At 36.4% G+C, this 15,872-nt stretch overlaps 1 protein-coding gene across 1 annotated transcript; it reads right to left on the bottom strand.

Annotated features, from left to right (window-relative positions):
- Window positions 1–823: 823 nt before the first annotated feature.
- Window positions 824–1,780, bottom strand: LOC101657296 (olfactory receptor 6C2-like). The gene has a single exon (XM_004717867.2). The coding sequence runs from the start codon at window positions 1,760–1,762 to the stop codon at window positions 824–826; it is 939 nt and encodes a 312-aa protein (XP_004717924.1). The 5' UTR covers window positions 1,763–1,780.
- Window positions 1,781–15,872: the final 14,092 nt, after the last annotated feature.

Raw genomic sequence — 15,872 nt, 5'->3', positions numbered from 1 at the left:
AGCACTCTCTGTCCAGATTTCTATTATCTGCACACTGTACTATCGGTGGAGATAATTTCTTCGGACTAGATTATGATTTTTACATCCTGAACTTAGTAAAACATTCATGCTACTATTAATATCTACCTCAAAAAAAGAACTCACTGTTCATCTTTTACGGCTCACCTACTGAATCTTCTTTGGAAGATTGTAGCGTTGATTATAATCATAGTGTTAATATCTTAAAACAAAAATAAATATATTATAATATTCAATTTTTCTTCTGAAAATTTCATGTTTAAAGCAAGGGATCTTAAGAAAAAATATAATTTAAAAATCCAAGGAATAATAGATACTATTCTTTATAGTTATAAAAATTTCTTATTGAATAATAGCAGTGGAAAATCCAGTGGAGGAGGATCACTCACTGTCGTCAAGTCAATGCCAACCCATAGCGACCCTGTAAGACGGGATAGAATTGCCCCTGTGGAGTTCCAACTACAACTCTTTCCAGAGTAGAAAGTCTTCTCTTTCTCCCATAGACCAGATGGTGGTTCTGAACTGCTGACCTTGGAGTTAGCAGCCCAACCCCAAAACACTGTTCTCCCAGGGCTCCTTGGAGAAGAGGGTGGAAGATGAAAGATTTTATTTCACAGAAATTCATTCTTGTGTTATCTTAGTAACTTTCTGATTGAGATAGAAGACAGGAAGGAATTACTTGAACAGAATAGGTTCACAAATGACAATGCAAAGATCCTGAGAAAATTAACCTAGTTGCACTTCAGAAGAAATATTAAGGAACTAGCTTTTCATTTTCACTCGACTGCTCCAATTCAGTGCATTCTTACTTGTGTGCAATAACTGCAAATTTTTTAATTACATCATTCAAAGCCTGTTTCACCTGCTTATTTCTCAAAGTATAAATGAAGGGATTCAGCAAAGGAGCCACAGATGTAGTGAGCACAGATACCCCTTTATTAATATCTACCTCCTCTTTAGCTGAAGGTTTGATATAGATAAAAATACAGCTACCGTAAGCGATAGAGACAACAATCATATGAGAAGAACATGTGGAAAAAGCTTTCTTTCTTTGCTGAGCAGAAGGAAAATTTAAAATAGTCTTGATAATATATATGTAAGAAAGAACTACACCTACCAGTGTAATAATGAATGTCAATATAGCACAAATTATAGCCATCTGTTCTATTAACCATGTGTCTGAGCAGGAAATCTTAAAAAGAGGAACTGCATCACAGCCAAAATGATCAATGACATTGGAATCACAGAATTCCAGCTGGAGACCCATACCAAGTGGTGTGATGATAATCATCAAGCCTGAGAACCAGCAGCAGACGACAAGGATGGTACAGACTCTGTTATTCATGATGGTCATGTAGTGAAGGGGTTTGCAGATGGCCACGTAGCGGTCATAAGACATAGCAGCCAGGAGAAAAAACTCGGTGGCCCCAAACAACACGATAAAAAATATTTGACTGACACAAGCATTATAAGTGATAGTATTATCTCCAGTTGTTATACTGTATAGAAATCTTGGAATACAGACCGTTGTGAATGAGATTTCTAGGAAAGAGAAGTTCCGAAGGAAAAAATACATAGGTGTCTTGAGGTGGGAATCCATGAACGTGAGAATGATAATAGTCAAGTTTCCTGTTACACTCAGGATATATGTCAGCAATAAGAAGATGAAAACCAGAACTTGGAGCTGTGGATTATCTGTAAGTCCCAACAAGATGAATGTTGTTACTGCTGTGCGGTTTCTCATTACTACCTTTTGATGTTTTAGACGATCTGTATTTTAGAAAAAGAGAAAATGTATATGAGACTTTCTCTGCTATCATAAAATATAATATATAACTTACCAGAAAGAGCAAATACCAAATCACCCCTTCCTCTTAGTCATTGTGGCTTTCACTGTTTGGTAAGACCTTATTTTTAAATATAGTCTACTGAAAAGACTTTTGAACTTTTCTTTCTCGTGAACTCATATCAACTTTGATCTATTACATCTATTGCTTTTCCCTCTCTCTTTTAATAAACTCTACTAAGTATTACACTTTAGCTTTGAATTTCTCTGCAAAATTTTTAGTACAATGAAGAGTTCTCTAATACAACATGCCATTTTACCTTCAAATAAAGATTAAGCAAAGGTTGAAAACATCAAAACAATCAAACAAAAATGTCATGTTTTGGGAAGCATCAAAATCATTGCAAGTCAGTGAGCACTGGTTAATCAGGATCCAAAGAGATAAAACTGATTTTGGAAACATTTTAACATTTGAAATTTTTGCTATTTAACATCTGTAATGTTTGACATGATTCTGTGAGTATGGGATCACAAGGGAAACATCAAACTGGTTCAATTGGGACTTTCATGTGATATCTGAGTTTTTTTGATGGACTGCAATCGGAACATCTTTAATAAGTAGCTCACCTCCTGTTTATATTATAGTTTATATAGACTAATTGATTTTCAGAGCAAGATAAAGCGCTAATGAGAGGAGCACTTTTTCATACAGTGATTCAAATTATACCTAAAATTCCCCATATGCAATACTCACAGTGACATAAAATAAACAGCAAACAAAAAGCAGTTATTAAGGAGACATGACTACATAAATGAAAGTTAAAACAAATAACGAAAGCAAAAATGACATACAGAAATTCAAATACTATAATTTTTAAGGGCAGACATATTAGAACACTTGAAATTGATACCATTATGATACTGTATAACCAGAAGGATGACTTCCATGGGCACCATACATAGAAATGAAATGTAAAATTGCAAATTCAAAACATACAGGAAATTTTCAAGTTAATTGCTAGAACAGGTATAAATACAGCAGGGGGAAAAAACTGCACTGTACATCAAAATTGAACATCTTGTGTTATGAATTGAATTATGTTTCCCCGAAATGTGTGTCACTTGGCTAACTAAGCTCTTTTTCTTAATATTATGTTATTATTCTCTAGTTTGTAATCTAATATAATTATCCTAGATGGTATAAAAGCTGACCTGTACGATGTTCACCAGGCAGTATGCAATCTATAGGACTCTGGGTTATCTGGAGTCAATCTCATTAGAACTATGAAAGAATGTAAACAAGTGAGGAGAGAGCAGAGGGACGTATTTTCATCAAAACAGAAGAGTTGGCAGCAAAGTATATCTTTTGGAGCCCTTACCCCTGCACTAAGGGATGTCTAGGCCCAGAGAAAATCTGATGGTTACGGATCTTGCCTCAAAGCCAACATTAAAAGAAAGTCTCCCCTTATAACTGGTCCCTTGAATCCATAATTCTAGGTTCCTAATCTATGAAAGAATAAATTCCCATTTGTTAAAATCATCAATTTGTGGTGTTTCTGCTCTAGCAACATTAACTAAGGCAGCTCTTTGAGAGCACAATGAGACAGAGTGCATAGAAAAATGCGCATAAAGAATTCAGTATGTTTGAACAGTACTGTAGTTAAAACAACAGAATAAAAGGAGAGAAAGAAACAAGATGCAATATTTAAACAAATAATGGTTGAAAGACTTCCACTTCAAACAAAGATGGATAAAAATATTTGAATGCACTAACCTCCTTGAAAAAAATTATCAAAGACATAAGAAAATTTGTGAAACATTGATATTTATATACTGAACACCAGATAGCAAAAGAAAATTATCCCTGAGTGAGAGAAGTAAATGGGATTAATGCGCAATTAATTGGTGAGTGTTTCACGCTGCAGCATGCTGAAGGGAAACACAGCAGAAGTCTGGTCATGTGTCAAAGTGGAGAAGAAAAGATATGAATTTGGGAAGACTAACTCAGCAAAATTTCACATGACAGCACACTCGAGAAGTACAAGCAACAGAGCAAGACTAAAAAGGAGTATTAACCATTGCATACATGCGAAGAACCCACTACGCCTAGCAAAATAACGCCCATAAAATAACAGAGCGAAATGTCCTTAAGGTGAAAAGGAACTGAGAACAGTTCCTCTTTCAATATGTTAGCAAAAGAAATAAACAATTCAAGAGAATTTTGTAGAGTATTTAAACAATTACTGCTTCAGTATTGTAACAAAATAATCCCTAAATGAGCTGTGTTGCCCCACCGACCAAAGGCAAACATAAGCCTTTTAAAGATTCTTTTTGTCTTCAAGTAATCTAATTTCATATAATACCAAAACTGAAGAATAATTAAAGAAACACCAATATATCCAGCACCAAAAAGTTTGCATTGTCTAAATCTAATGAAACATTGTAAGGAAACTGCAAACAATCATAAAGAGAAATGTTAATGCACATCAACAGACTCAGGAAATGTTTACATGGAAAGTGGAAACTAAGACCGTTAGAGTAGCTCTTCTCTAAATCCTCTGGACGAGAGAGAAACACTTGAAAATATTAAGTAGAGATAACCATAACACATAACAGATAACTATAAGGCAGTGTAAGATATGACAAATAAAAATAATTTCTAAATTATCAAGGGTTAGTTGGGGGGGGCGGCTGGGAGGGAAGGGAAGAAATGAGGAGCTGATACCAAGGGCTCAAGTAGAAAGCAAATATTTTTAGAATAATGAGGGAAACAAATGTACAAAAGTGCTTGATACAATGGATGGATGTGTGGATTGTGATAAGTGTTGTATGAGCCCCTAATAAAATTAATTTAAAAAAAAAGAAAGACCAATATTTTAGAGGTGGAAAATCCAATTTCTGAGATGCAAAATATATTGGATGACATTATAGAAGGAAAGTTAGTGAATGTTCACAAAGATCTACATTTACTATCCCAAAGTGAAATACTTGGGGGGAAAATGAAACAAAAACTGAACAAATCATCAGTGTATTTTAAGAAAATTCAGAATAACTTAAATATATATATATATATATATACCAAATCACCAAAGGAGAAGGGACAAATGGTAGGAAAGAAAAACATTGAAGATACAACATTTAATATAATTGTTGGATACATGATCTATCTCCCCTTGACACATCAATGCATTAATATTATGAGAGATAAGACATAGTCCTTCATTTTCCACCTATTCTTCATCCACCATTTTAATTTCTAGCTAAACTCAAATGTTTACTGCCATCAAGTATTTGCCAACTCAAAGAGACCCTATGGAACAGAGTAGAACTGCACCTATTGGTTTCTAAGGTTAAAAAGTCTCATGTGTCTCCCACAGAGATGCTGGTAGTTTTGAATTGTTGACCTTGAGGTGAACAGCCCAGCATGTAACCACTTCTCCACCAGGGCTCCTGATTTTTAGTTAATTGCCTTGTTATCCAAGTTTTTATCCTCGGAGGCAATACAATTTTCCTTTCTTCCTTTCTTCTTTCTTTACTTTCTGGTTTTCTACTTCAGAATACTCCTTTTCAAATTAGTGTTCAAGCATCATTGTTGGTTAATATACTCAGGCTTCAGTGAGAATATATTTTTTTAAATGTATATGCATTTGAACATAAAATATTGAACAATATTCACTAAATAGGGAGGGTCTATTTATGTTTTTGAGATGCTAGGTGTGAGCAGTTGAGGTTGCAAATTTGCAATGGAGAGAGTAAAGGTCACCTTGTATGTCCATGGAAGTTGATTATTTTATTAGCTCATATTTTATCAATTTATAAAATAGACCTTAAAAACATATTCTATTGTTCCAGAGTTAATATTCTCAATAATGACATTACAGAAATGAAATTATTTTTTATATCTTTATATGTAGATATAACTTATCTAAATTTTAGCTGTATATGAAATAATGGAATATTTTAATTTGACCAGCAAATGGATAAAAGTAATTAACTTAAATATATGAAAATACTTAACCTTTATTCTTTCGTTCATGTATTAGTATTTATTTTACCCACACAGAACACAATGTCAGTGGTGATGAATATAAAATTCTTAGTGATATTTTCTCATTGAACTTGCACTGAAAGGTTGCAGGGATAATAAATACATTAGTATCTCAAATTTCCCTATGTCTAACACTTTTTCAGGAAACAAAATTCCAATATAATTTGAACAGTTACTAGAACAATAGACAAGTATACCGCCAGGAAAAACTAGCAATATTCTCTTACGTTTAAAATGTTGTGTTCCTGATTTAATCATCTTAAAACAGAGTCAAACCCTTGGAAATTTCACTACTGGAATGATTGGAGTTGTTTTATATCATCATTTGTAACAAATGCAATCAGCTAAATATAAGAAAGATAAAAAGAAAAAAAATGGGTCCTTAGTGAACTTGCTTCAAATTCATTAGTGGATTTAAAATATCATTAATATGAAAAACAAAACAGAGTCAAAGGTAACTAAGGCAACTAGGAATTGTAATGGTGTCCTTGGAGATTGGAAGATGCATTAATAATACCAAGGTCAAGATGCATTATTAGCCTACCAAGTCATACCAAAATGATGATGCAAATAATGTTTTTTACTACATTACCTTAATTACAGTTTAATTGCTGATTTTGTAAACATTTGAAATATATATTATGAATTCATTTTTTATTAACCAAACACTATAGTTTTGCTTTGTTTTTAAATGTTTCTGTGAATCATTATCTTTTTCAAAGATATCTGGAAGTATAAAGATATTTAATCTTTTAACATACATGAGGTGGCTTCCAAAAGTTCCTGAAAAAAATTTTTTAAAGATAATAGGATTATTCCATGAATGATTTGAAGATCATGCCTACATCATACATATTACAAATTCTATTGCCCAATTTACTTAACATTTAATCTAACTATTGATGATATTGATATATGGACTCTTTCATTAAATATAGTAAAATATATCTGTCATTTTTCATTATTTTTGAAACTTTTAAAATTAGTTGACAGATTTTACTGATACTGACCTCATATAAATTTATGTATATTTAATGCTAAAAATATGATTACTTCCTTTCTTATATTTAAAACTATAGTTGGTTTGGATTATAATTGTGTATGAAATCTGAGGATATGTGGAAGAGAAACCTGGCAGCTTACTTCCAAAAAGCATCCAATGAATACCTATGGATTGCAAGAATATTATTAACCAAGTGGATCATGGGGATGGTGCGTGAAAAGGTCACATTTTAAGGATAGACATTTAGTTCCCATGAGTTTCAGACCCAAGTAGGATTCCTACTTTGTTTAGCATACTTTAGTGGTCAAGAGAGCCCAGTTCCTGGAAAAGGACATGATGCTTATAGAGAGACAGCAAACTAGAGGAAGGCCATCCCTGAGATGGATTGACACCGTTGGACATGGGATCACTAGGATTGGCACTTAACCACCACAGCCTGGAGATTATTTCATTTGTGTTGGTCTCCTTTGGTTCCTAGTATTTTTGTTTGTACAGAACTTTTATTTCTCTGGTTAAGTTCATCCCTAGGTATTTCATTGTTTGTGTGGCTATTGTGGTTGAAAGGCAGGGCTATCTGTTCTAAACTGCTACACTCTTGAAAACTCACGGGGCAGTTCTACCCTGTCCTCTAGGCTTGTTATGATTTGGCACTGACCAGATGGCTGAGAGCTTAGTTTTTCTGTTTAGTGGGTATGGTAAATGGTATTGTTTTCTTGATGTCATTTCAGGGCTCTTTTTACTGGTGTATAGGAATCTGATTGATTCCTGCTTCTTCATCTCACATGCAGCCACCTTACCAAAACCCCTCAATTGTTTCCAACTGTCTGTTTTGTAGTCCTTGGGGTTCTTTCTTAATAAAATCCTGGAAATAGTGAGAGCTCCGCTTCTTCTTTCCCAATTGTATTCCTTTCATTTCTTTTTATTGTCTAATGGATAAGACTTCCACCACGATACTGAATAAGCGTGGTGATAAGGGGCACCCATAACTAATTCCCCTTTTCAAGGAAATATATTCAACTTTTCCCTACTGAGTGTGATTTTGATCATTGGATTTCCATATATGGCTTTTATTCTGTTGAGGAATTTCCTTTATAATCCTACTTTATTGAGTGTTCTTATTAGAAATGGGTATTGGATATTGTCACATGCATTTCTACATCTATTGGAATGATTATTCAGTTTTTATGCTTTGTCCTGTATATGTGGTAGATCACATTGATTGCCCTTTGGATGCTGAAACATTTTATATTTAACTAATAGCAACACCTAGGTCCCAATTATGCACTCGCAAAATGAAGTTTTTCCTTCCTTGCCTCTAAGGAGCACGTTAGCTAGATTTCTTCCATGAAATCTGTTTATCTTTTTAGCTTTCCATGCACCTTCCACATTCTTCTCCAGCGACACAATTCTGATTCATCGATCCTTCTCCAGTCTTCTTTATTCAATGTTCAACTTTCACATGCATATCAGGAGATTGAAAACACCTTGGCTTGGGTCAGGCCCACTTGATACTCAAAGTAAACACCCTGCTTTTCAACACTCTGGAGAGGTCTTGTGCAGAAGATTTGCCCAATGCAACGCGTTGATCCTTTATTGCTTCTACCTTGGGAATTGATATTGGATCCAAACAAGACAACTTCTTGACAATTTCAACTTTTTTTCATTAATTATGATGTTACCTATCAATGCAGTTGTGAAGATTTGGGTAGTCTTTACATTGAGTTATAACACATCGTGAAGGCTGCAATCCTTGATGTTCTACTGTCAGTGTTTCAAGTCCTCCTCATGTTCAGCAAGCAAGGTTGTGTCATCTGCAGATAACAGGTTGTTATTAAACCTTCCTCCATTCCTGATGTCACATTCTTTGTCATATAATCCAACCTCTCTTATTATTAGTCTACAGTTTGAATAAGTACAGTGCGAGGATATTACCCAGACACACACATTTCTTGATTTTAAATTATGTAAAATTTCCACATAAAGAGTTCTGGAATTACCAGTCTTCTCAAGTCTAATCATAGCTTGTTATGGTCCGCAGAGTCAAATGCCTCGGCATAGTCAATAGTACACAAGCAAACATCTTTCTGGTGCTCTCTGCTTTCAGCCAAGGTCCATCTGATATGGACCTTGTTCGTGCAATGGTCTGTCTTGTTCCAATCCACTTCTGAAACTCGCTCAAACATTTGGCAGCTCCCTATCAATGCACTGCTGCAACCATTTTTGGATGGGCTTCAGCAAATTTTACTTGCATATTATATTAATGATAAAATGTAAAACTCACTGCCATAAATTTGATGCTGACTCATAGTGACTTCCTAGGACAGGGGAGAAATGTCTCTGTGAGTTTTTGAGACTGTAACTCTTTATGGGAGTAGAAAACTTCATCTTTCCTCCTCAGAGCAGTTGGTGATTTTGACCTACTAACCTTGGAACTAGCGGCCCAATTCCTAACCCCTATGCCACCAAAGCTCATATATATTAATGATGTTGTTCCATAACTTGAGCAATCTGATGGGTCATCTTTCTTGGAATGGGTACGGATATGGATCTCTTCAACCAGCTGACTTTACGGGCACTCAATGATTTGATGTGGCTCTTCAAGTCAAGTGACTTTGGGAACTTAATTCAGGGATCTAGGTTGGCTAACCCACAGAGCTGGAGCTTTGGGATAAACCTTGCAGAAGAACGCTATGCCTCTTTAGATAGTTATAAGCAGAGCAGAAACTTTATAACATGTCCTGGTAGACAACTAACCTGAGCATTTCTCGGCCTTCACAATCTGTTAACTTCCTTAATAAATACCCTTAATCAAGAATTTTGTCTGAGAGTTCTGCATAGGCATTGCAGTGGATATTAGAAACTTAAAGTGAATTATAGACCATTAATTGAGGCATTCCAGTTGGACAAGTAGCCATCTTCCAAATTTCCTGGTATAGATGAGTAAGTGCTCTCAGTGCTTCATTAGTGTGTGGACGCATTGCAATGGTGTTCTATCAATTCCTGGAGCATGGTGTTTGGCTAATACTTTCAGGGCAGCTGGAAGTTCTTCCTTCATTACCATTAGTTCTTGTTCATATACTACTTCCTGAAATGGTAGAATGTCAACAAGTTTTTGTGGTACAGTGACTTTGTGTATTCTTCCCATCTTCTTTTGATACATCCAATATTTTGCCCATAGAATTGTTCAATATTGCAACTCGAGACTTGAATTTTCCCCTCAGTTATTTCAGTGTAAGATATGCTGCACATGATCTATCTTTTTGTTTTTCTAACTCTAGATCTCTGTTTATGCTACTCTAATATTTTACTTTTGTCTTCTTGAGCTGCCCTTTGAAGCTTTCTTTTCAGTCCTTTCCATAATTCTTTCCCTTTGCTTTAGCTACTCTATGTTTAAAAACAAGTTTCAGAGTCTCTTTTGACATCTACTTTGAGCTTTTCTTTTTTTCTTGTCTTTTGTGATAGGCAGGTTTATTGTGCCAACCTGGCCAATGAACACATGTGGAATTATTTGAAGGGCAGAGAGATAAATGGTTCGGTGAGCCTTGCCTTTTTTATCTCTTGCTCTTTGATGATCAGACCAGTGGTCAGCTGCCTCAGCTTGTTCTCTGCCTCAATTTTCAGGCTACACTATCTGTGGAACACCGAACTCATGGACTGTGTCGCCGTAGTTTGGGGTTCCTTCAAGCCCAGTTTCGCCATGCTACTGGAATATATATCATTTGAGCTGGTGACTGTCGAACCCTGTCATCTGGCTGACTGTTGGTGACTGGCCCTGCTGTTTGTTGCCTGTGGCCAGATAGCCTCAATTGCTCTACAGAGGACTCAGCTGTCTGCTTCCTTGACTTGCACCTAGCAGCCCTCAAGACTTGAAGGACTGACAGTGTATTAGCTATCTGAAGGAAATGAGTTGCACTGATCCATTTGTACTGCTCTATAGATTAAATAACTGTTTATTTCTTATGCTATCTATGTATATTAAATATGTATATAAAATAAATATTTATATTAAATATGTATATAAAATCATAAGTGTCCAGGTTTTGTTTCTCTAGAGAAACCCTAACATATCTTTTTAATGTTTTTTGGCTTTCTTATTGGATAGGAAGATGTAATACTGTGAAAATGTCCATACTACTTGAAGAAATCTACAAATAATACAGCACAATTCCAATCCAAATCCCTGCTTCATTATTTAAAGAAATGAAAACCCTAATTACCAACTCTTCATATGGAGAGGGAAGAGGCTCTGAATAAGCAATCAACATCTTAAAAAGAAGAATGAAGTATGAGAATCTGCATGACCTGATCTCAAAACTTGTTACACAGCCACAGCAGTGAAAACAGCCTGCTACTGCCCTTCAATTAACTCCACGTGTGTTTATCAGCCAGGTTGGCACAATAAACTTTAACCATCTCGTGTCCTTTTACAAAAATTGGTCTTTCCTGATCACATGTCAAAAGAAGTGATACTTTTTTGCCATCCTTGCTTCCAAGGAACATTCTGATTGTACTTTCTTCAAACCAAATGTCTTTGCTTGACTGGTAGTCCATGGTGTTTCCCATATTCTTTGCCATCACCACATAATTCAAATACATCCATTCTTCTCTAGATTTCCTTACTCACTGTCCAGCTTTCTCAGGCATGTGAGGTGATGGAAAATGCCATCAGTCGCGGTTACATTTTATGTCTACTTTATGGCATCTGAGTGGAGGTGGGGTGAAGTCTAACCTGTCAATCAGGTTGTAATCTGGAGATGTCTCCTTAGGGGTCTGGCCTTTTCTATAAGGCAGTGAGAGCTTTTCCCTCTCTGGCACTGCCCTTTCCTCCCCTCTGTAGCGTCACTGGGATTCTGTGTCTGCCTCCAGTGGTGACCCTATAAGGGCTGCTGACCTGAAACACTTTGGCATGTTTCTGAAACCTTGGATCCACATGACTCTGCACTAAATAACCTGTGATCTCTCTTTCTGTGACACCTTTCTGTGTCACTGGTGTGCACTCTTTCGAACCTGAAGAGCACTCCAGCTTACATTTGACCCATGGACTTGAGTTGGACTTGGGTGGGATTCCTCTTTGATGTAGAATTACTTCTTGGTATACAGTTCCTTCTTATATGTGTGTATATGTGTTATTACTAGTTCTGTGTCCCTGAACAACCTGATGACACACGATGGGATCACATGAGGGCACTTTGATACTCACAGTGAGATATTTACTCTTTATCCCTTTTCAGAGGTGTTTTGAAACAGTTTTACCCAATGAAAAAAATCATTCAATTTCGTGACTGTTTCTACCATAAATGCTGATGATCAATTCTTGAAAAATTCAATATTTTCACCCTTTATCACAATGATGTTTATTATTCCATTTCTTTGCTTTGTTTACATGGAATTGGGAGCCCTGGTGGTGTAGTGGTTACTCATTGGGATGCTAACTGCAAGGTCATTAGTTGTGAACCACCAGTCACTCCTCAGGGAAAGATGGGGCGTTTTACTACAGTAATGAGTTACAATCTCTGAAACTCACAGAGCCACTTCTACCTGGTCTGATAGGGTAACTATGAGTCAGTCTTTACTTTATGGCACTGAGTTTTATTATTATTATTATTGGTTACATAGAGATGTAATCCATACAGAAAACTGCGTTATTGGATCTTGTAAAATGTAGAGGAATGACATTATCTATGTTTAATGTAAACTATCAGTTATTTGACCACATAGATTTCATAACTTAAATTTATGCTGAAATAAACCTACTGTATGTGCAGTTCCAATTGTTTTGTAGCTTGGTATAACAGTTAGGTTCTATGTCAACTTGGTTGGACCAGGATTCTCTCATGATATGAGCTGACATCCTGTGGTCAGCTCCATGAGGGCATCTTCTGTAAATAGGTCAAGTAGTTTTGGGAAGAAGCAGGTAGAAAACCACCTTCTTAAGCTGGTTAACTGTCTTGATCCAATTAAGGGAGGTTTCTTTCCAAGTGTGGCCTACTCAGTGTAGGCTCACAGTGTGTGGAAGCAAGCGCACTTCTCCTTCTGGATATAGAGCCTGTGTCTGATTTGTTGGCCTGTCAATCCCAGGAAACATCTGCAGACTGTAGGCCTTGGGCTTATTCAGTAGACCCTGCATTCATTTGGCTCTGCAGTCACCAGTCTGGTCTTCATGCTTCAGTGTCCTGCTTTTTGTTCCTTAGCCCCTGTATTTCCACAAGTCAAAAGAAGCCGCCAGCTTGCATCTAACCCATGGACTTCAACTGGGACTGAACTTCTGAACTTTTACAACTGTGTGAGCCATTTCATGATGTAAATCTCTCTCTTTATGTATATATGTGTATATGTATATATATATATTTATACACACACACACACACGCACACACACGCACACACGTGTTGCTTCCCTAGCGAGCCCAGGCTAACATGCTTGGCAATTATTAAGCAATTAGTGTAGGATTGCTCTTCATGTGGTACATCTATATCTATCTATCGATTCATATATAATCAATTGACTAAACAGTGGACTGCTAGTCCCAACGTTAGCAGATCAGACCCATTATATACTCCCCTTCAGAATTACCACCTTGCATATCCTATAGATATCCTATAGATGGCCACTATATATATGAATGAACTCAATGCCAGTGTGTTTATTTTTGTTTGGCTCTGCTAATAATTACCATATCTTTTTCAAGTTAAGGCAAGATCCACCTTCTAACACCCAAAAAGTATTCATTGGGTTGGGGAAGTGGAGTTAGTGAGTGGGTAATATGGTCCTATATATAATTCTTGCTCTCTCCATGTGTCTGACATCAGAGGATTTCATCAATATTTGTGCTGGCTAAGAGGGTGGCTTAACTCAGGATGTTTGTTCCAGGAAAGAATTTTTTTCTGGCCAGAGGCAGGGTGGCTGGTTGCAAAAGAGTTATTCTCTGCCTGTGGGTAACGAGCGAGCCAGCACTACACATACTGCTGATACGAGGGATTAGAGCTCACGGGCTTCAGAATGTGGGGTGGTGCATTAGGAACCAGATTTATAAGGAGATAACTCTGATTTCAGGCAGAGCAGGAGCTATGGAGGCTGAGATGTCATTCACCATGGGATGGATGCGGTTGAAAGCTGTTGGTGCTTCTGGTCCCAAAGACAGTATGAGTAACAATGGAGAGGCCACAGTTATTGTTGTCATCCACTAGAGTGCATTTGTTTTGGCAGGCCATTGTCTCAGTCAAATGCTGCTTGCAAAATTTAAGATGGCCATGCTGAATAAGACTAGCAGACAATTTTACCACCTATGTAATTGGGTGGCAAGTTTTTCCAAATTTTTCTAGTTGGTATTCAACCTTTATTTTCCTTTCCTCCGAAGCTCAGGGTTTGAGGAATATTATCCATATCTGTTTCATATAATCTTTTGTAACTTTGTTGTGGAGGGGCTATATATTGTATTTGCCTATTCCACCATCTTGTCAGGAGTCCCCTTGCCTGTTAATCATTACGATCAATGGGAAAATGAAGCATACAAAGTCAAAATATATTATTAAAGTTGGGGTAAATATTTCAGCCTTCAATATAAATGATAAACAACTAAAATCTTTCAGAATGGCTCATGAAAATTTAACAGATAAATACAATTCTATCTAGATTAATTTTAGGAGGTAAATTGGTATGGTAATATGCTGGAAAATTTTCCAATATTGTTTCATTATTTGTATAGCCTCAGTAAATAATATGTACCACAATGTCTTCTGTCTTCCCCCTTCCTCCCTGTGGCACATAATTGGCTTTTTAAATAATCACAACACAATAATATCTGCTATGCAACATGTTCTTACAATTTGACATTGATACTTCTTCCAAGGAAAGGTGAGGTCTAAGTTTCCATTCCTCAAATTTGAGGAGAAACCAGCATTTTCTCTTACCTGGAGAGTATGGCAGAATACATGCCATGGGGCTTCACATCTAAGCCATAAAAAAGCTACACCTCCTCTCTATCTTTCTTTTCTTGGAGACTCCTATACTTCAAAGAACCCTTTTGGTTAAGGGTAGGACCAGAAGGAACATGGCTGACAGGAATGGAATCACCAGCCAACAACCAACAGATATGCACATGAACATGTCTTCAAATACTTCAAATGTTTAGAGTTCCATGTGGGCCCCAGAAATCATCAGTAAGAGAATATCCTCGCTGCCCTCTCTGAACACATACTTGACAACAGAATCTGTGAGCCCAGTGAACGGCTGTTTTAAACCAAGCGTATTTGGATCATTTTTAATGCAGCCACAGTGATCAGAACAACCAACACCACCGGCCATTTCTCTTTATCTAATTACTACTCCATTGGTATCTGCATGTGCGACCTTTTTTTAATGGAATACGTTATGTGTTCTTGTCAACTGGGCTTCTAGTCATGGAGACGCTACATATAACATAGCAAATGTTACCTGATCCCATGCCATCTTTCTGATCATTATATTTGACTCAATTGCTGTGTCAGTATGTCAATACAACTTATTGAGGATTTCCTTAATTTCATTGACTGCTCTACTTTACCAACCATGCTGTCCTTACCTAGCAATTGGTATTCCCTTATTATGTCCAGAATAATTGAGCCAAAGTTCTCCATCTTGTCTCTTAAGGAATATTTTGGTTGTCTTTCTTCTAACACTGAGAGGGTATTTTCAAAGATCACACATAGAAATCCAAATCGCAATTTGAATGCACCAGTTCTTTTGTATTTTTCTTTTGGCACTGTCCAGCTTTTAATTATATATATGATCATTGAAATGGCCATGGCTTTGGTCAATTGCACCTCAGTTGTCTAAGTAATCTCTTTGTTTTTTAAACCTTTAGTCTGATCTTTTGTAGCAGATTTTCCCATCCCATAATTTCTTTACTGCCGCTTCATGGGACACTGATTTTTGACACAAGTGGAATGAAACTAATGATCATGTCAACTTATTGTTCATGTGTGATCATTCTGTTGATAAAGGAGCTTGCAATTGACATTTTCCTTTGTTCATAGATA

The sequence above is a fragment of the Echinops telfairi genome, unplaced genomic scaffold (genome assembly GCF_000313985.2).
Source record: "Echinops telfairi isolate 266 unplaced genomic scaffold, ASM31398v2 ScPeMD7_7404;HRSCAF=8442, whole genome shotgun sequence".
Taxonomy (NCBI): Eukaryota; Metazoa; Chordata; class Mammalia; order Afrosoricida; family Tenrecidae; genus Echinops; species Echinops telfairi.
The sequence above is the reverse complement of the archived record's forward strand: the minus strand, read 5'-3'. Positions and strand labels throughout refer to the sequence as shown.